The 21,634-nt window shown below is 41.5% G+C and overlaps 1 protein-coding gene across 1 annotated transcript in view; it reads right to left on the bottom strand.

Moving 5' to 3' along the window:
- Positions 1-21,634, bottom strand: part of UBR4 (ubiquitin protein ligase E3 component n-recognin 4) — a 138,978-nt gene that overhangs the window by 85,020 nt on the left and 32,324 nt on the right. The window contains exons 18-40 of the mRNA XM_011993119.1: positions 21,277-21,446; positions 19,686-19,968; positions 18,811-18,946; positions 17,168-17,247; positions 16,530-16,658; positions 15,652-15,834; positions 15,387-15,512; positions 15,070-15,299; positions 13,011-13,132; positions 11,681-11,778; positions 10,587-10,744; positions 9,581-9,790; positions 8,232-8,333; positions 7,826-7,926; positions 7,377-7,575; positions 6,828-7,016; positions 6,343-6,406; positions 5,038-5,229; positions 4,444-4,514; positions 4,206-4,353; positions 3,536-3,763; positions 2,726-2,896; positions 97-279 (exon numbers count right to left, since the gene is read on the bottom strand). Coding sequence (XP_011848509.1) covers positions 97-279; positions 2,726-2,896; positions 3,536-3,763; positions 4,206-4,353; positions 4,444-4,514; positions 5,038-5,229; positions 6,343-6,406; positions 6,828-7,016; positions 7,377-7,575; positions 7,826-7,926; positions 8,232-8,333; positions 9,581-9,790; positions 10,587-10,744; positions 11,681-11,778; positions 13,011-13,132; positions 15,070-15,299; positions 15,387-15,512; positions 15,652-15,834; positions 16,530-16,658; positions 17,168-17,247; positions 18,811-18,946; positions 19,686-19,968; positions 21,277-21,446 — 3,573 coding nt within the window. The remainder of the gene's footprint in view (positions 1-96; positions 280-2,725; positions 2,897-3,535; positions 3,764-4,205; positions 4,354-4,443; positions 4,515-5,037; positions 5,230-6,342; positions 6,407-6,827; positions 7,017-7,376; positions 7,576-7,825; positions 7,927-8,231; positions 8,334-9,580; positions 9,791-10,586; positions 10,745-11,680; positions 11,779-13,010; positions 13,133-15,069; positions 15,300-15,386; positions 15,513-15,651; positions 15,835-16,529; positions 16,659-17,167; positions 17,248-18,810; positions 18,947-19,685; positions 19,969-21,276; positions 21,447-21,634) is intronic.

The following is a 21,634-nucleotide window of genomic DNA, read 5'->3' on the forward strand; positions in this document are numbered from 1 at the left end:
CACAGAGGGCTAATCCAAACGTGGTCATCAAGTTGTTTTGCTTAGCATTTAAGACAATATGACCTAAAGTAAGTGCACAAGAATTAGAGGACCCACCTTGCCCTTCTCATGGCTGACAGCCAAATGTTGGCGGCGCCCATGGGGAGAGGAGAGCACACACATAGCCACCCGCCTGAGCACATGAGCGCTGATCAGCTGCCGGATGGTCTGGCCCTGGTCTCCACTGTAATTCATCCGCACATTCTCAAAGGCACCTTCCTGGGAGCCTAAGGTGGGAACCTGGCAAAGAAAGAAGCAGAGAAAGCAGGCAGTAATGAGGCAAATAAAATCAAGTGGATTCATGCACTATTCATGAGACTGAGACACTGCACCACGGAGTCATCCAAAAGCAGTGATTTCAGCCTTCAAACCATGGATAGCTGGGTAAATTTGTTAAAAGTTATTAATAATCCATTAAGAATAACATAGTAAATGTTTTCATAAAGCTAAACTTAAATACAAAGTACTGGTCTTTTAAAAAAAATGTTAAAATGTCCAATCTCTTACAAATTGAGGTGACAGATGATTTTTTTTTTTCATTGATCTAACCTGGCAACATAAAAATCAGCAACTTGATGGGTCCCCAACCGAAGTATTTTTTCGCTTCATCTTTAATATCTAAAAACCAACGCTCTAACAGTGTGACTGATCTTACGACTTCTTTTAATTCCAAGAATATCAAATACAACTGTGACTAATTTTATTTTATTTTTTTTTTTGAGACAGGGTTTCACTCTGTCACCCAGATTGGAGTTCAGTGGTGAGTGCAGTCATGTGATATCAGCTCACTACAGCCTCAAATTCCCAGGTTCAAGCAATCCTCCTGCCTCAGCCTCCCAGGTAGCTGAGACCACAGGCATGAACCACCACACCTGGCTAATTATTTTTGTGTATTTTTTATAGAGACAGGGTTTCACCATGTTGCCCAGGATGGTCTCGAACTTCTCTGGTCAAGTGATTTGCCTACCTCAGCCTCCCAGTGTTGGGATTACAGGCATGAGCCACTGCACCTGGCAAAAACTGTGACTGATTTTAATAAAATGCCAGAATATATATGTGTATGTACGTGTATATTTCCAACTGACTATTATTCCCTTAAAAACAGCCAACATTTGTTGTGTGCGGTGGCTCACGCCTGTAATCCCAGCACTCTGGGAGGCTGAAGTGGGTGGATCATGAGGTCAGGAGTTCGAGACCAGCCTGACCAACATGGTGAAACCTCGTCTCTACCACAATTATAAAAATTAGTCAGGCGTGGTGGCACACGCCTGTAATCCCAGCTACTCCGGAAGCTGAGGCAGGAGAATCACTTGAACCCAGGAGGCAGAGGTTATGGTGAGCTGAGATCCTTCCACTGCACTCCAGCCTGGTGACAAAGCGAGACTCTGTCTCAAAAGAAAAAAACAAAAAACAAAAAACAGCCAACTTTGGCTGGGAATGGTGGCTCACAACTATAATCCCAGCACTTTGGGAGGCCAAGGGGGCAAATCACTTGAACACAGTTGTTTGAGACAATTCTGAGCAACATGGTGAAATCCTATCTCTACTAAAAATACAAAAATTAGCCAGGCATGGTGGTGCGCACCTTCAGTCTCAGCTACTCAGGAGGCTGAATGAGGCATGAGAATCGCCGGAACCAGGGAGGCAGAGGTCGCAGTGAGCTGATATCATGCCACTGCACTCCAGCTTAGGTGACAGAGCAAGACTCCGTCTTCAAAAAAAAAACAAAAAACAAAAAACACAGCCAATTTATGAGATCTATTCATGTATCTCATTCACAATATTTGTTCACTTCCTTTTTGGAATTGCCACCACTTTACTTTCTATTACTTAACTCTGCTGCTAAAAAAGGCCAGGAAGGCCACATCAGAAGTCATATATTCAGTGCTGAGCAGCAGATTTTAAAGTCAATAATGACTTATACCTTATAACCAATGTGACATGAGAAACTAAAGGAAAGTTATCTAAAGGACTATATGCAAAAAAGGACAAACGTTATTTCGCAAGTTAGATGAACTTTAGAGAAGATACAATAAAGTTCTATTTTCTAAAAATAAAAACTCTCTACTCTTCTAGTTGCTCCAAAATGGAGTTCCCCACCTCTTGGGGATTCATATATTTATATGAACTAAAAAGGAGATTTATTCTCTTCGTTGGCCAAAATGACCCTGGATTCCCCAGTCCCACTCCTTTTTTTGAGACAGAGTCTCACTCTGTCACCCAGGCTGGAGTACAGTGCTATGATCTCAGCTCATTGCAACCTCCTGGGCTCAAGTGATCCTCCCACATTAGCCTTCCGAGTAGCTGGGACTGTAGTTGCTGCGCCACCACACCAAGCTAAATTTTTTGTGTGTTTTTTGGGGTAGAGATGAGGTTTCACCATGTTGCCAAGGCTGGTCTTAAACTCCCAGGCTCAAGCAATCCACCTGCTTTGGGCATCCCAAAGTGCTGGGATAATAGGCGCACCCTTGGCCAGTTCTCTTCTTTTGAAGCCACACCTCATATGCTGATTTTTACACTGTTCATAATATGTTCTGGGCATGTCATGATGTCTTAGATTCTAAGTTTTGGACGGCCAAGGATCAATTGCTCTAAGTATACTCCTCAGAGCATCTAGCACACTTTGGGATCTCAACAAATTTGTTGGTTCCCACAGCCACCAAACGTCATGGCCCAAGACACTCACCATCAGCTGGTCTGTCATCTCGACTGCCTTCTCCACTGTGTGCAGCTCACTGAGGGCTTGCTGAGCACGGCTGCTGCTCCCGACAGCTGAAGCTTGCTGGAAGTTGGTCTGAATGGCATCCATAAGGAAATTAAGCATGTCTAACACGAGAGGAGCGAAGGAGAAATTGGCCTGAGAAAAACAGAAAAAATACACAAGTGAAAAAAAAAAAGAAAAACAATGGTTAATACTCCTAACAATCATCTTGCCAGTAACTTCCTTCAGAATCCAGCTACTTCACTTCCAGTTTGATATTCTAGCCATCTTCTCATTCTCACAATCCTGGCATTGATTCCAATCAATATGCATTTGCACTACTAACTCCAGAGCAATCTTTCTAAACCAGGGGTCCTGCACAGATATCCTAATGCGCAAAGGCATCCCTCATATGAAATGAGCTAACTTCTCTCCTATGTATCTAGAATGGTTTGGGTTTTGTACCATCCTTGGGAAAATTGAGAATATAAACCCTCAAATCATTTTGTATTTTGTTTTCTGTGTTTCAGATAAGAAACCCTGGCCAAGAAAGGGTACTTTAGAGTATGACACAACTAAAATTTATGCTTCCATTACCCCCCATAATACGCCTAATAGTGCTCAGTCATAAATCCTTCCCTCATGATGACAATACATAGTATTTGTATTCACACTATGAAAATGGGTAAAGGAGAAAATGCGTTGCAAGCGGAGCCAAGTGCATTGTTTACTCTCACACCAGTTCAGCAGGCTCTGAACTCTGTCTGCTTACTAGGGAGCATCAGTCTGCCCCACCTGGTTCTGTAATTCTTCCCGGCAGCCCTCTACTGTGCGGCAGAGGCTGCTCTTCTTGGGCTTCTCTTCATCAGCAACCTTTCCATCACTGATGGTAACCTTGGCTTTGTCAGCTGGTGAGGTGCTGGCATGACGCACTAAACTCTCTGAAATCCTGGGTTCACTCTGAAATGCTGACTCCTTCATGGTAGAGCTCATGCCACTGCTAGGAGTTCTCTTCACCAGTGCCTAGGGACAGAACACGTCAGAGTCCCTAAGTTCTTGCCTCAAGCACAGAGGAAATACTGCCTGAGATCTCTGAAGAAAATCTGACCCAAAGAAGAAACTGGCTAAGCATTTCAACGTTATCCAAAAGCCTAAATTCTGATCTTCACAATATTCACCTAGTATCTAACTTCTTTATTCACTCACCGTACCAGGCCTTATTATAACATCTGAAATTGTGGGGAGGTCTTAGGAAAAATGAACTACAAGATCTCTAAGGAATTTGCTGGTTCTGATATTCTAAATGAAATGCTTAGGCCACCAACTGTACAGATCATCAATGAGTGAGCTGGAACATCTTCCTAGATTCAGGTATCCTAGAGGTGATGGGAATTTTCCAGTTCGGCTTCAGTAATCCCGTGTCACGAACAAGCCACCCTTTACAGCTCAGGGAGGGTCCTCTCACCAAACAGCTGCCATCTTCCTTGGCTCCACAGTCACAGAAGAAGGATCCATACTTGGCATAGGAAATCTCATGATCCTTGTGGCACACCTTAGCACACACTGTGCAGACACCCACCCCATCCACCATTTTGCAGGTGTGACAGTGGTACCTGCAAAGAACAAGAACCAGCAAATAAGCTCAGAAGTCCCAATATTCGGTGCCCAGCAAATCTTCATCTTAAAGGAAGAACTACTCTTACCAATGCTGGTTCATGAATTCTTTCTGTGTAATCGTAAAAGTGCAGAGTTTATTGCAAAGAGAATCTTCATCCTTCAAAAATAAGAAGTCTTTTTAATTCGAAATAAACCCCTGTATATAAACACCCACAAAAACACATGTGCCTCAACACTCTACGGGGGGGTGAAAAATTGACTCACAAATGACCAGTGGAAATCTACCACAACTGGAAACAGCTAGCTCGCTGAAAATCTGTTGTTATTTCAGGTGAGTGAGACCTTAGGGGTTTGTGGTTAAGAAAAAAACATCTTATGCTTTCTCTATATGGGAGCTTCCACTACCCCCATGAAGAACTTATCCCTAAAATTCCATTTGGAATTAAAGACTGACAAAGCAGGACAAGGGACTCTGGAAAAAGTTTATGAAAAAGTCCTTTCCACAAGAGATTAGATCCCCATGCCTTGCTCTGAAGGCCTAGAAAATTGGGGTCTGGCAGCAACAAGGTCTAGGAAGTTTTGAAGCTCACAGGAGGCTGGAGAAAAGAGCCTAAAAGCTTGGTACCATGTCAGTCAGTCATTACCTTGAAAGGTTAAGTTCGAGATTACTTAGTACTTACTGAATCCTCAGCCTGGGAATCTTCCTCTTCCACCGCCAACTCTTCCACCCAGTCTGAGTCTACTTCAATGGCCCGCTCTTCCCCATCCACTGAGAGATGACTTGGGCCTTGACCATTACTCTGGCTCAGGGCGTTCGTGACATCAGCCAAGTAAGACATGATATGGCATGTGCACTCCAAGATCATCACATGCTGCAAGAGAAGCCCCACAGAAACTTCAGATTCTCCATGTTTTCAAATAAAGCTCAAGATCACGGAAATGGTATGAAAGCAGAGAAGAAAAACAGTGTGTTTTTATTATCTATTAACCAGCTTTTACTACTCCGTCCCCACGTAGCTGGTCAGTCAATTGTACTGAAGTAACATGTATTCCTTCATTCTTAAGCACAAAGACAGCTCTTTACAAAGTCTTGTAAGATGAAGTAGGATTGAAATTAGAAGAATAGAGTAAAAACAGATTAAAATCACCCAAGAAAAGACCAGATTAGAGTATGAAGCATTCTGCCCCTAACATTAGCATTTTTTAACCATTAAGTGAAAGTCATTTTAATTATCAGGCTTTAAAGTAATGCAGGAGAGGAATAGCTTCAGAAATCAAGAGAAAAAAAATTCTAGCAAATCACTGCAGATAGTTCATGCTTGCCTAGAAAGCCCAATGAATTGGCACCAAAGACTCAGATTTCTAAGTTTCTTTGCTCTGCACTCTGACATGTCAGTGCTGAAAGGATAAAGATCAGCAAGTAAGGAGGAAGTAATGAACGGTACCACAGTGGTTCTCAGAGGCTAGTTATCTGTTCCTAGCCACCTATGCCAGTTCATGGGTTGGGCAGGAGAAGAAAATGCCTGAATGCAGGATTTCTGTCAATTTCAAACCCCTTTTCTCACCAGAGTAACCAGAAACTTCAGGCAAATTAAACAAAGCTTAGCATCTGGACTAGAGCTGAGGAGGCCGTATTTGGCCTCTTATAACACTGACTCAGAGTGGCACAGTTCCAAGGCCTGAGCAGGGAGACACTTTCCCATAACATTCCAATATCTTAAGATGGCAGGAACTCTATGTTTTAAGAAAGATTCTGTCTGCTTATTTACCAGTATATTTCCTTTCCATCACTTCTTGCCAGCCAAAAGATGCCTAAAGCCACACAGTTAGCAATTACACACTTCTAGATCTTCGAGATTATCAGCCTTATCCTTGGTAGGCTAGCCGGGCACAGAACTCAATAGGAACAAGAGACTTCCACCTGACCACAGAGGTGAGAATCATCTTTCCTTTCACCCCCCATTGTCATTCCTCACTTTTCTTACCTTTCCATGCATTACATTGGCATTCAGTTTTTCAACCACATTCTTCTGTGACAGATATTTCTTGCTGTCCCAAAGAAAAAAAGAGGGGAAAGAGGAGACAAAAAATCATCTAAGAAACCAAAGAAATGAAGCATCTTTATTAACTTTGAATCAATCTGAGGACACTGGGAAGCAGAAGCATTCTTAAAAAACTCCATAAGTACTATATAGTTACATAGCTTGGGGTGCTCTGGCCTTAGAATTATCGTTAACACTTGGCATACTTTCCCCAAGAGTTCTCTTGGGAACAATGAATAGGAAACTCTACTAAGAAAATGATGAAGACGAAGTCTAAAGTGAACAGAGCTATTTGCTACCCGTACCCCAAACTCCAATAAAAGGGTAGAGATTCAAATTTCTTCTATACTCACTTTGAGCTATAAAGAAAGTAACCCACTTCTCCAAGATCAATATTGTAACCTACAGATAAAATTTCAGCATCTTACCATCTGCTCAGCCAATCCACAGCAGCATTATGAAGCTGAAGGTGACCAGCACCTTGACCTGCACTGGCCAGAGTGGCCATCACAACCATAAGTTCAGGGAAGCCAGTCCCATCACCGTTGGCCAGCATCTCTGTTGCCATGGGAGTCAGGGTGCCCAGAAGAACAGCACACACACCTTCCCCAACTTGGCTAGCAGAAAAGAAAGAGCAAGTTGGTGAATAATCAATAGGAATCTCATTCTGTGTGTTATAAAAGAAGTTTTAAATTAAACATTAAATACATAACTACAATACCAATCCCAGTTTTGGACTTGGGCTAGCAGAACATAAAACATTTCATTCAGGTTGTAATTGACAGGCCAAGTCATTCCAAGTTTTCCCATGGGAAAAAAATCAAGGAGCTACATACACTAGAATCCTTGAGTCTAGAGAGAGGTAGATATGAAAACGTTGAAAAAGCTAAGACTGGTGCCTGAAGGAAAGATAACTGCAAATATCAACGTATTTCTGGGGTTGCTAGGGAAACACGACAGAAATGTAGTTGTTGTACCTGTTTTCCCGAACAATGTATGTGGTCAGTAACTGCAGCAGCTGCCGATTCTCCTGAATTACATCCAGCTGATCAGAATCTTTTGGGGGTGATGTAGTCATGCGGGTGAGCCAGGCCTGCAGGCGCACAGGCTCCACACAGGCCAGCTGTGCCAGGGAGCCGCAGAGATGCAACAGGCTCGGGTTAGGGCTCTTCTCAGCTAAGAGCAGAACAAGAGGCCAGGGTCAATAAAGAAGGGCAAGAGGAAGGAAAAGAAAGGGCAAATTGTGAGCCAGGAAGAGGGGAAATGGCTTCAAAGCAAGTTTTCAACTTCCTTCCAAACTTTCTCTGAGGGATTCTCTCCACTTGTTAGCATTTTCATGCTGTAGTTAAACTCAGGCAGAAGATATGCACAGTATTTGCCGGACATCAAAGTTCCCATAAGAAGATTACTAAAAGCTGTCACTCACTCAGCTGGAAGAGTTTGGTGAAGAATTTCAAAACTCGGTTACAGAATTTAGCAGAGAGGTTCTCATTGGCTGTTGCCATCATGATCTGTACAAGTTCTCCGCTGAGAGGCAGGAGGGGAGAAAAATGGAAGAATCACATTAAAGCCTCACATAAAAAGCATCCTTTCTTCACAATCTCATCTCCTCTGGGGAAAATGGCCACTTATGAGTCAATGACACAAAGCATTCATGAAATTAACCCCCTCACCAATAACCCCAAGGAGTCAGCAATTAACTCCCCAAAGTGCAGACACCTAAACAGGCCTTAAATATTGCTGATAATAAGTACCTAAATCAACATATATAGCTCCTTACTTTCAAGAAGCATTCAAAAAATATTTATGGAATAAAGCAAAACACGGCTCACCTGTCAGAGAAAAACTCCTCCATAGCTTTACGGGCCTGGCTGCTTTCCAGCTGCTTTTCCAAGTACTGGAGACATTCCTCCAGGATGGATTCATCCAGTCCACTGAGGATCAAATGGAAAACTTAACCACCAGTATTAAGACCTGTTTCAATGTCCTCCTCATGGTGATTTATTAAAATCCAAAGTTTGCCTGTTTGACCTTGATGGCAATGTCCAATTTTGTTTTGGCAAAGCTTAACATACAGCCTGGCACAAAGTAGGTGTTCAATACACATTTACTGAATTAATAGCAGCCTCTCAACTTTATTTTTCTATCCTCTTTCCTAGGAAATTAAACAGGAAAGGCATCTAAAACTTGGTCCTAATCCAGATCTGCCAGTGATTTAGGGAAAAAGACACTTTGGACAAATCATTTCCACACAGCTAAAAGTGTCTGGAATTATTTATCTGTTAAAAAGAAAAAGAAAAGAGGAGAAAGGGAATAAAAGGAATCCTTGATGAAAATCTGGACTACTCAACAACAAAGAGACAGGAAATTCCAACATGTGGCGCCTTCATTTGTATAATTCTCAGTGGGGTGAAAAGGAAACAGAATTTTCTTTACAGCTCATCTACAGCAACGTGGCCTAAACTACCAAGGTACAGCTATGCTGTGGGACTGCCCATTCCACACTCATTTCAGCGGCACGATCACCAAATTTTAGAAACGAATTTCAGTGAGCTCCTCTGTACATCTCATCAGAGCCAGAGCAGCACTTGATAATCATTAAAAACAATTTTAAGTCTCCAAATCTAAACATTTAAGTCTTCCATTTTCTTAATGCCTATTCCTAAGAATTAATCGCAAAAAAGGACTCCAAAAAACTCTTCACATATTTCCATATTAATGCAAAATGCACACAAGTACAGAATTTTCTGCTGAAAAACACAAATAACAATAAGCTGGCCATGTGTAGTGGCTCACGCCTGTAATCCCAGCATTTTGGGAGGTCAAGACAGGAGGATCACTTGAGCCCAGGAGTTCAAGACCAGTCTACACAACATGGCAAAACCTATCTCTACCACAAAAAAAAAAAAAATCAGCTGGGCATGGTGGCATGCACTTGTAGTCCCAGCTACTCAGGAGGCTGAGGTAGGAGGATTGCTTGAGCCCTGGAGGCAGAGGTTGCAGTGAGCCCCACTGCACTCCAGCCTGGGCGACAGAGCGAGACCATATCTCAGAATAAAAAAACACACACACACAAAAACAATAAGCTATTAATTAATGACCTAAAGGCAGCAGTGTTGGTACATTTCACTGATAGTAGCAGTAGGTCACAGGAAACCTGACTGTTCTCCATCAAGCTCACCTGTTAGGATCTGCATGATTGGCCAGAATGTTGTAACAACCAGTGATCAGCTTCTCATAAACACGAGCCAAGAACTCATCAGACTCAGCAGGGCCCAAGATACGTTCCAGGGAGTTGCTACTGATCTCAGCAACACTCTCAGTGCTTGATTCCAAAAGAAGTGGTAGCAGGGTCCGAATGACCTGTGGTGGGTTCATCTCATCGGACCAACTTTAGCAAAGAAAATGAAATCGAGTTAGTGAACACACTCCTTCAAAAAGCTGCAAAGCAAGGACAGGGTAATTCAATTATTTGCCAGGGGAGAGGGGAAGGGGAATTGCGCAAGGACCTTTATTCCAGTCTTTTTCTCATGATAGCTATTTTATACACAGGTATCATCATACAATCTCATATTATTCTTTTTCATTATTTTATCAGAAACAAAAATCATTTTCACTTGAAAAATCCATTTATTAAAATGTCAAATTAATGAGCTGCATTTTCTAATATTCAATAAAGAAAATTAACTGAAACCAAAGCAAGTATTCCATTCCAGACAAGCCTTCTAGAAGAACTGTCAGGAACCTGGATCACTTTTAGGGCAATATGATATGAGACTTTACCTGTTACCTATGTATAAGAAGATAAAATAGTCCCTCCATTGGCCTGACCTGGTTCCTACAATAGTGGAATTTATCCCACTATGATTCTGGAGAAACATTATCAAATAATCTGTCACTATCACTTTAAAATTTAAACCCAAGACATCTCCAAATTGCAATATGTCTTAAAGCCAGCAAGCCTTTTCTGAAAAATACTACAGAAAAGAGGAAGTACTCTGTTGTCTTTCAGATCTAAGTTAAAAAATCATTCTAGGTAAGTGTTCACACTTTAAAACAACAGGTACTCTTTGCTAAAGAAGTATACAAGAAAGCATTACTACATCGTTATAAAACTCTCACTCTCCCTCTTTAACCACAATAGAATACAGACGTAGAGTCCTTGGGGCTATGTAGTAGATACTCACACAATAAGATCTCCAGTCAACCTGACCAGTGAGAGGAGGGTGTGCTTCAGGGAAGCAGCCAGGGGCAGACTTTGGCTACAGAGAGTCCCCAGGTGTGCAGCCTGCACTGCACTGATATAACTCTCTGAAGGGATGGTGTCATTGGCAAAGGCATTGCGCTGAAAGGAAGCAAAGCAGATGTAAATGGATAGACCATCTACCCTGGAAAAAATTCTCACATGGAAAAAAACTGATATAAACTAAGACCCCACTGACGTTTGTAAACAATAGCCTTACTCAGTATACACTGTTATTCATGCTGGGAAGGGAAGTGGGGTACAGAAAAGAAAGCAGTTAAATTTTAATTAGTACAAAGTTAACAGTTAAATGCAATGAATATCCAATACCACTTTCAAATGATTATAGTATAATATAACGCACTATATTTAAAGTAAAACTATTGTTTATCTATAATGACTGAGAAGGAACTGGATTTTGCAATGCATCTGGTCTCTACTAAAGCTCTGGGTGGTGTAAACAGAGGTCACGATCATAAAGCAGGGATAACAAGACTATAATATTTAGCTTTTCAAAAGAACTTCAGTAAGCGAATAATCTGTTAATAGAGGTAGTGTGAGCAGAGAGGATATACAAAGAGCAAGTAAACTGACAGAAGACTCAGTAGTATTTAAAAGCCTAGAGAAGCTAAAAGTGACCCTGTAAAACTGTTACAAAAGGAGCAGGTTCCTGACATATAACCTACAAAGGAAACAGAGTTAACATGTATTGGGAATTCATGTGCCAGGTAATATGCTAGGCACTTAACATTCAATACACTGAATCGTCGCAGTCCAACATTCAATTGGTGAAGAAACTGAGGCTCAAATAAATAAAATGGTTTGTCTTCTGACAACACAAACTTATGAGCAAAAAGCCATATGAGAACCAACTAGGTGATTAAATGCATTGATTATTGATTCAGCCATAGCCAATATTACTGCAGTATATGAAGATCTCTTGGTAGCTAGTTTAAGCCTAATTCCTTTAGGCTTAAGAACAAAAGACAGAATGACTAGCACTCAGTAGTTCTACCCCTGGAACAGACAGGGACTCACCCAGGATCCAATATTGGGAAATTCATTGGTATTGATGTTGTTCCAGGACTCACATACAGCCTGCACTGACGATGGCAAATTCTGAACCAGTGTCGGACCTGGAGGCAACAGAAAGGACAAGGAATCATCACAAGAAAGAAGGAACGACACAGAGCATTTTAAAAGCCAAGCCCAAATGCAGAAAGAAACAGTACAGCCCAGGCTGTCAAAATAATTAGTAAGATAGCTTAGATGGATATTTCAATAGCAGTACTATTTCCAAGAACCAGTTAATTGCTTAATAGCTAACACTCTCAATTGTAAGGTTTTCATTTCCCATCATATTCACTTTCTAATCTTGCAAGTAAAGACGACAACTGAAAATAAGATGCGAAGTGAGGGTGAATCATTGCAAGTCAGACTGAAATCATCATTAAACATCTGCTCCCCTTCTATAAATAGGTGTCACTTTTCTCTTGATCTCTTTTCTCTTTAAGACAAATCTTAAGGGCAGGGATCATAACATACATTAAGAACAGCACTCAATGCAGCAGTACAAAGTGAGACTATCTGAATGTTAAATGAATATTTAAAGCTTGAAATTAAGGAAAATACAAACGGTTGTAAATTTTAAAGGGTAACTACTGTACTTAACTCCAATCAAGCCCTTTGATTTTTCCACCCTAAATTTCTACCAGAGCATTCCTAACCCAGCAAAGAGATTATTTCCGGGCACAAAAGTACCAGCTTGCTAATCCTCCTATCCCCTCTAAATAAAAAGAACACCAGCCTGGGCAACATAGCAAGACCTCATCTCTACAAAAAAATTTAAAAATTATACAGGTATGGTAGTATGTGCCTGGGATCCCAGCTACTTGGGAGGCTGCGGCAGGGGGACTGCTTGAACACAGGAGGTAAAGGCTGCAGTGAGCTGTGATAGCACCACTGCACTCCAGCCTGGGCGACAGAGCAAGACTCTGCCGAGAGAAGAGAGAAGAGAGGAGGGGAGGGAAAGGGAGGGGAGGGGAGCAAAGATCTGTGCTAAAGACAAAATAGCCTTATGTTTTGGAACCAACAGATCCTGGTTTGGATCCCAGCTCCATCACTTGCAAGATGCAGGATTCTGGACAAGTAACTTCTCTAGACCTAATTTCTAATGAGTAAAATGGGGATCAAAGTAACACTTCATAGGGTTATTGTGAAGATCAAAACAGACAAACCTACCTAAATGCTTGATACACAAAAAGGCTCCAATAAGCAGTAAATGCCAGTAGGCACCAAGGGAGAGAAGTAGTAGTACTAGCAGTAGTAGCTGTTGTAACATTATTCAAAAGCACATTCGTTCACTTACCCAGAGTATTTGCCTTGCACCTACTAGAGCCAATAGCCAAAACAGCAGCAAAGCCTTGCAGTTTCTCCTTGGAAGGTTTCTCAGTTGTTCCCTCTTCATTAAAGTTCTGCAGCAAATAGGCTCTGGGGGAAAAATAGGGGAAAGTGAAGCCATAGGAATCTAATTCCACCAGTTAGGAAAAACTAGGCCTAGACTGGCTGAAAATCCTCTCTCTCAGTTTCCTATCTATTTAATATAATTGATAGTGCCTGCTTCCTCCTGGTCTCATGGGTAATCGTTTCCCAAAGAATGTCCCCTCCTCTGAAATGCTCCCAAAAAATCTCCAAACCTTAACTGCCTGACAAGCCTGAGAAACAGTGAATACTGTATCTATTCTCCTCCTCCACCTCAGAAGATTGACAAGGTATCTAGTAAAGGCTCTGAACACTTTATTTTTTAAAACAAAACAAAACAAAAAAAACTGTTTATCCAACATTTTGCAAGCTTACTTGGCCAGGAACATTAACAGCTCAGTGTGGAAAACACTGGCCTAGTAGGCCAGATTACAGCCTGTAAATTTCCAGAGGGCAATGACTTGGTGTGCTTTGGCCACTGCCATAACCCTAGCACTTAGAAAAGTACGTGGCATGTAGCAGCCATACATATTTGTTCAAAAAATTTGCCTCAAACAACGGCCCTCTATCTTCTGCAAGGCAGTCACACTAAGAGACAAGGTTAGTTAAGTACCACAAAGCTCTAGGGCAGCATAAAGCCCACAGAGCCGGGCGAGGTGGCTCACACCTGTAATCTCAGCACTTCAGGAGGCTGAGGCAGGTGGATCATCTGAGGTCAGGAGTTCGAGACCAGCCTGGCCAACATGGAGAAACCCCACATTTACTGAAAATACAAAAATTAGCCAGGTATGGTGGTATGCGCCTGTCATCCCAGGTACTCGGGAAACTTGAGGAGAATCACTTGAACCCAGGAGGCGGAGGTTACAGTGAGCTGAGATCGCACCACTGCAGTCCAGCCTGGGCGACAGAGCGAGACTACGTCTGAAAAAAAAAAGCCCCATAGAACAGGAGTGAACACTGAGATCCTACAGGGACCAGATAAAGTAAATAAGCTTGAGAGAGCTCTGTGAAAACTGCTGCAAAGGGAACTAATTCTCAGCTCCAGTCTGTTACTGTTGTTTCAGAAGTAAGTCAGGCCCAGTTTTGCCAGTTCTTCCAAATTAAGAAAAGCCAGAAATCTAGACTTGTGAATAATCTCCTAATTTTATATACTGAAATTAACTTTAAAATATTTAAACATCATACAGACCAAAGTCTACAGGGCATGCAAGTCTACAGTGTTTGTCATAGAAAGAGTTGAATTTGAAATAAGTTCTAACTCATTCAGAAATGTTTTTCTCCAAGTACATATCATGACATTTAAAGAGCATTTAAAGGCCAGGCACTGTGGCTTATGCCTGTAATCCCAGCACTTTGGGAGGTCGAGGCGGATGGATCACCTGAGGTGAGGAATTTGAGACCAGCCTGGCCAACATGGTGAAACCCCATCTCTACTAAAAATACAAAAATTAGCCGGGCGTGGTGGTCATGCCTGTAATCCCAGCTACTCAGGAGGCTGAGGCAGGAGAATCGCTTGAACCTGGGAGGTGGAGGTTACAGTGAGCCAAGATCGTACCACTGCACTCCAGCCTGGGCAACAGGAGCCAGACTTCACCTCAAAAAAAATTTTTCTTTAATAATAATAAAGAGCACTTAAGGAGCTTTAACTCAGTTAATAAGAAAAATGACAGTATTTAGAAAAATTACATTACCTTTCTCTGTATCCTGTAAGTAAAATGGTACAAAATATTTAAAGAATTATAGACATTAAACTTCCTCCTGACTCCTCCTGCACTATTTGAAAATTCCCTCATCAAGCACCCCTTCATACTAGAGAAGAAAGCATTATACCATGGGGGAAAAAACCCTAAGCTGACGAAAGGGAAAAACATCAAATTCTGAGTCACTGGGGGATTTGCACAGAGTGCAGAGTGCATGTGCATCTCTGGGCAGGCAGTTCACCACACCTGGTGAACGATGCATAGGTATCAATGAGTTGCAGCGTGGCTGGAAGTAGGTTCTTGGTAATCTCAGACGACTTATGAGGATCAGTCTCAGCAGCCATCTTAGAAAAATGCTCATCCAAAGAGACCTGGACCTTTGAGATGGCGGCATCAAGGGTGTAGATGGACTGCAGACTGGGAATTTCATGCAGCTGCAAGATGGTGGTACAGTCGATACTACAGAAGGATGAGATCTTTAAAAATATGCAAAATATAATTAGTTGTGGCAAAAGGCTATGGCAGAAACCAAGTTCTATCATTTAGGCTCCAATACTACATACCTGTCGAGCGAAGTATTCCTCTACTATTTCAACATCATATTTCACTGAGCTACACTTGGCGGTGGATGCCAGTTCTAGGAGCGAGCTAGCATGCTCAGCCTTCATTCCCTGTTTGATAAGGTGATCCTATTTGGACAGCAAGAAAAAGTGTTTAGGAGATCAATATAGGCAGAGTCCAAAGCTTTCATCATCTTCAAATTTAAAAGCTTCAGAAAGCACAAAGCACTCTGGCTTTGAATAGTCTTAGCAGCAAGCTCTGTGTTACCTTTATCCAGTTGACATAGGAGCTGATCCGGAGCCGAGAAGACCATCGCAGAGTGTGCAAGATGTCACATTCGCTCATCTCAGGTGAGTTCATGGATAGCTGGTTAATGTAAGTCTTTGATGGTGGTAAAATTCCTAGGATCCTCCATAGTATCAAGAAGTAATATTGAAGGGCACAGGCCTCCTGGAGAAAGGAAAAGGAGCATAGAGGTAGCACTTGGTATTGCCTCAAGATCTCCCTCACAGTACAAACTGCTCCAAATGCAACTTTTAAAGAACTGTGTAGAGTCCTGATTTTAAATTGACATTTGGCCCCCAAGTCCATTCTCCAGATCTTTCTAGAGAGTGCACCTACCAGAAAATGGCAGAGCACACATACAAATAATTTGTTCCATATTCTGCACATTTCACAGACCAAAAAGGCTATTCCAAGACAACTTTGGCTCCCTAATAATTTACTAATTAACCAAAAGAGGGCAGGACATTCTGCTTAGCAGACCTGCAATCAGCTGTTCATTTTTGTGGCCTGGAATTGCTTCTAGAAGTATAGAGACACATTAACAGAGCCACAGAAAAATATCAAGCTTGAGGCTTTCAATATCACACATCAACCAGTATTCACAGGAGAGACGGCACTTGGGGGGGACCACTAATTCTTAAATTACAGTTATGTCAATGGTAACCAAAAAAAATGCAAAAGCTGATTAAATTCTCTTTAAGGTAAACATAGCTACCCAAACTACCTAGAAATACTGAAGAATCAGTCAGTTTTGCAAATTAATATTCAATAAACTGATTACATCTCAGAAGAAAATTTCTGATAGAAATGATCAATGATCAAACACAACCCAAAGACTTCTCAGGGTTCCACCATCTTACCAAGGCTGTTACATTCTTGTTTTCCTTTCTCCTAACTGTATCAAGCTGGGACCCAGCTGCAAGCAGGGCTGTCAGTGCAGCATAAAGCTCATCATACTTGACAAGCTTGGAGAAAAGGACGTCACATGCCTGACATAAAGAAAGAAAGACAGACAATCATTTCTTTATTTTTAAAGTATTTTTTCCTACTGCCTATGCACTATCATTTATCCTCATGATTGACAAAATATCCCATCAAATCATATTCATTAATTTCTCCTTGGAGCAGATTCCCATTCTGGGATGGTACTCACAGTTTGCAAGCTATTGTGAGCACACAACTGCAGGCATTAGAATAAGAGAGTAAGGCAATTATTTTTGTCCATTAAAATACTTGCATGTGAAAAACGCTAACAAAGATTGTCTTCAAAAATCAAGTGCCAGAGGCGCCAATCCAGCAAGGACGACCCCCACAGCAAAAGTGCACCCAACAAATAAATATCCAAGTAACATTTTCCTATTAGAATGAGCTCAAATCGTAACACAGACCACATTTCCTGACTATAAAAAGTCAGTTATTCCCTTTCCCCCCAGTAGGCTGATTCTGGTGGAAAACCATCTGACCCACATATAAAATGCAGTTTTAAAATTCCTAGTACCACAGAATCAAGTCGGTTCAAATCATCCTCTGAGGCTTCTGGGGATAGGACACAGTAGAATCTGGGTTGTGGGACAGCATCTGAAAAGTAATGTGCTGATTAAAAGAATGGTCTCATTCTCAACTCTGTCTAACTAGTATGCAACGTAAAAACTCAGAAAATACTTTACAACAAGATTTCCCAACCTTAACAATATTGACATCTGGAGCCAGATAAGTGTTTGCTATGGGAGGCCATCTTGTGCACTCTAGGTGATTTAACAGCAGCCCTGGCCTCTACCCACTGAATGCCAGTAGCACCCCCAGTTATGACAACCAAAAATATCTCTATACATTGCCAAATGTCCTGGAGGGGAGGGGACAAAATCACCCATTGAGAACCATTGCTCTAAGAGTTAAGTAGGGTGCTCTAGAATCAAAGCAATCAACAAATTATGTCATTAGTCTGAACACATTAAACTTACATGCTGTTTCCCTAACATCAAATAGTAAGAGAGAACAGTAAGCTCATACTAAGGTTTCACAAAAGTTTCCACAAAATACACTTAACATCTAATAATCCTCAGGATAAGCACAAATGCACATTAAAAATACACACAAGAAATACCTCATCCAAAGAACAGACAATTGCTGTATGAGAGAAACACTAGAGATAATCTCATGTTCACATTAGTTTCAGACCAGCATGTCACCAAGACCCAAAATGAAATTTAGCTGTACATTAGAACCACAACTCTAAGGGAAAATGAGGAAAATTAATCACACAGAGTGGCAAGAATCCATATACTGTATCCCATGGCCAGACACCAGGATTCTGATTTCTTGTGTCTCAATTTATTTTTTAGTTTTTATTTTTTTTGAGACAGGGGTCTCACTCTGTCACCCAGGCTGGAGTACAGTGGCGTGATCACAGTTCACTGCAACCTCAACCTCCCAAGCTCAAACGATCCTCCCACCTTAGCCTCTCAAGCAGCTGGGACCACAGGCACGTGCCACCATGCCCAGCTACTTATTAAAATAATTTTTGGTAGATGGGATCGATGTTGCCAAGGCTGGTCTCAAACTCCTGGGTTCAAGCGATCCTCCCACTTTGCCCTCCCAAAGTGCTGGGACTACAGGCATAAGCCACCATTCTCAGCCTCAATTTTTTTTTTCCTTGAAATAGAGTCTTGTTCTGCTGCCCAGGTTGGAGCGCAGTGGTGCAATCTCAGCTGACTGCAACCTCTGCTTCCTGGTGCAAGTGATTCTACTGCCTCAGCCACCAGACTAGCTGAGATTACAGGCAGGCACCACCAAGTCTGCCTAAATGTTTTCTGTATTTTTTCAGTAGAGATGGGGTTTCACCATGTTGGCCAGGCTGGTCTCGAACTCCTGACCTCAAATGATCTGCCAGCCTCTGCCTCCCAAAGTGCTGGGATTACAGGCATGAGCCACAGTCCCTGGCCTCAATTTAAAAAAAATAAATAAATGTAGGCTATGTGGGAGTCCATTTCTGAAATGTTTTAATCCATAGGTGATTTGCCATCCATAGGGATTACACTAAAGCAAATGACCAAAGATCCTCCAAGAGTCTCCAAGCTTCTAATTCAACCCCGCCAGTGAGAACCAGTAAGTCAGTTTCCTACTGACAATCTTCTTTCTGACCTGATGAGAAATGCTTAGACCAGTTTTCTTCTACTTCTTTGAACCCATGATAGAGAGGAGTGGTTGCCCGGCGGCTGTTGCTGTCCTGGGATCCACTTGCCCACCCAAAAGGAGGACTTAGCAGGTTATGCTGTACCTTTTAAAACACAAATACTGAAATTAAGAAAGATACACAGTCACCATTCAGCTTTTCACTTAGGCATGATAATAGCTCGGTACACTAAATCTTGGAAGTCTGAATGTTGGTATTCTACATTCAAATATTCTGTTTTATTGGGCACCATTCAGCTTTTCACTCAGGTATGATAATAGCTTGGTATATCAAAGCCTGGGAAACTCATAAACCAAAATAAAAATGTAAAGATTTTTCTGTGACTACTTTTGGAATGCAATTTTTGGTGGAACATAAAGGGACTAGTGCTCAATGAAACATTTTAAGAAATGCTGAACACAGTTAAGTTTGAACGGACCTCCTATTCTCATTTTGGATCCTTACAACAAAGGAATTTACCAATCCATAAAAGTTACTACTTGACTGTCATTCAACCACTAAGAAATACTTATTGAGGGCCGATGCTCAGGGCACTGCATCAGACACAGGTAGAGCAGGGCAATTCGTGGAAGAACGCCTTTGAACACAGCCTACATTCCACTTTTAAAAAATGCATCAAATCAAGTAATCTACACCTATCACTTCGGCTAAACATCAACTACAAGTCTCAGTGGTTCTCCTAATCCTACCCACCAACCTCCCAACACTTGAAACCTAAAGTGAGCAGGTTATTCAGGTCATTTGGGCTATGGATCATGGTAACCATTGAGAAGAATTAACTTCTCAATAACAGTGAAGCAAAAAAGAATGTGTTGGTCTGTACCTGCTCAAACAGATACACAGGGGCTTTGGAGTACTGATGAAGCAGATAATCAAAGATGAGAAGGAGGCGAGCCAAGATGAGTGGCACGGAGCGCATCTGAGCATCCATGTTGACGCTCAACTCCTGGATGATCTGGACAAAAAGCGTCAATATGGCCCGCCGGCCTGTCTCAGTGAAGTTGTGGAAAATGAGGAGGAGCAGCTGCAGGTGTTCTACATTCAAATCTTCTGTCTCATTGGGCACCACGCCTTGCAGGGCATTCTGCTTCATTGTAGACAAAAACCTACCAGAGAGAAAAGATGACTATGTCTGGTGGGAAAAAGAGCATTCTCCAAGAGTTAAAATGTGAAGCATTAGAAGAGTTAAATTTCCTAAACCTAGGCAGTAAGATAACAAATTAAGGAAGAAAAAAAGGCTAAATGGTAAAGAGAAGACAGAAACTAAATTTTGGCTAAAAAAAAGTCAGACTTGGCCAGCCAGGCACAATGGCTCAGTCTATAATCCTAACACTTGGGGAGGTCGAGGGGAGGATCGCTTGAGGCAAGTCTTAACACAGGCATATTAATGCCCACCCTGTCATTTGTGACCGTGAAAAGTACTACAAGCTACCCCCAAAAATGCTGCTATTGTTCCTTTCTGATTAATAAACTTGGACAGGTAAAACTAATTCAATTACTTTTCCCTATACTTTGATTCTATCATTTAATTCTAGTTTTGAGAGTTTATATTACAGGTTAAAAATCACTGCATGATAATTGTCAAAAATAACTCAATAGACTATAAAGCAATAAAAAAGAAAGTATACTATTCAGAGAACTTGTCAGAAGAGCTTTTATGCAAAAAAGGAATGAATGTAGCCAAATGTTTCCACTGCCTTTGGCTATTAGGAAAGAGATTTGTGGTTTAATATTAGGAAAGAGATTTGTGTGTTTAACAAGGGTTTCCCTCATTGCACCCCCCTACCCTCTCAGCCTTTTTGCAAGATTCCACCAGGAAAAATACAGTGAGTCTTTGGCATTCAAGGAGGTTTATGATTTCTAAAATCCAGCATTAGAGCTATTTGATCCTAGAATGGGGAAAAGAAAGCAAAGCCTTTTAGGAAAACAAACTGCTTTGAAGACTTCTAACCATGTAAACAAAAATGGCAAATACAGGTCCATCTAAAGCGGATTTAGATGATTAATCTGAGCTTCCCCCAAGGAAAAAAATTCTTTAAAATTTGTCCAAAAGAGACTGCAAGTCCCCCTAAGTGGCTTCATGTTGAAAGCAAAATAGCCAAGGACAGAGTTGGCTTCCCTGCTTGTCTTTAAAAAAAAACAGGTCAGGATAAAATTGGTTCTGTTCAAGATTGTAGTTCCATCTAATAATTATAACCAAATCCGCCATGTGCTACAGGGAGACTTTATTTCCAGACCAAAGTTGACATACTTGTTTTTTTAACAGCACATCTCCAACTCCATCCCTCTTCTACCCTTCCCACTCTAAACATTATCATTACAGCAATGTATCAAAGCCACAGATTAACTACAAAGTCAAACAAATAAAAAAGGAAATAACCTTCTCTACAGGCCTTCTCTTGAAGGCATCTTACCTGTCCCAAACTTTAAGGCATTCAGGGACGTCAGGGTCACCTTGAGCACTGGCTTTATGTTGCCAGATGAGCAGGAGGCGTGAAAGCACAGAGAGGCTTTGAGGGTGAATGTACAAGGGCCAAGGGCCCTCAGAAAAAGGAGCCACTCCTAGCTGCTGCAACAGTGTGTTCTGACAAGAAAGACATGGAACCCAACATTAGGAAACAGATATAGGATAAAGTCAAAAGGTTACTCATGTTCTCAAATGTTTGTTTGTTTGTTTTAGTATTGGACAGAATATTTTAAAGAAAGAAGGACCCAGAAATTCAGATTTTGGAATAGTTTGGATAAAGATCATTTAGGTCAACAAATGAGAAA

The sequence above is a fragment of the Mandrillus leucophaeus genome, unplaced genomic scaffold (assembly GCF_000951045.1).
Source record: "Mandrillus leucophaeus isolate KB7577 unplaced genomic scaffold, Mleu.le_1.0 Scaffold426, whole genome shotgun sequence".
In the NCBI taxonomy this organism is placed as follows: domain Eukaryota; kingdom Metazoa; phylum Chordata; class Mammalia; order Primates; family Cercopithecidae; genus Mandrillus; species Mandrillus leucophaeus.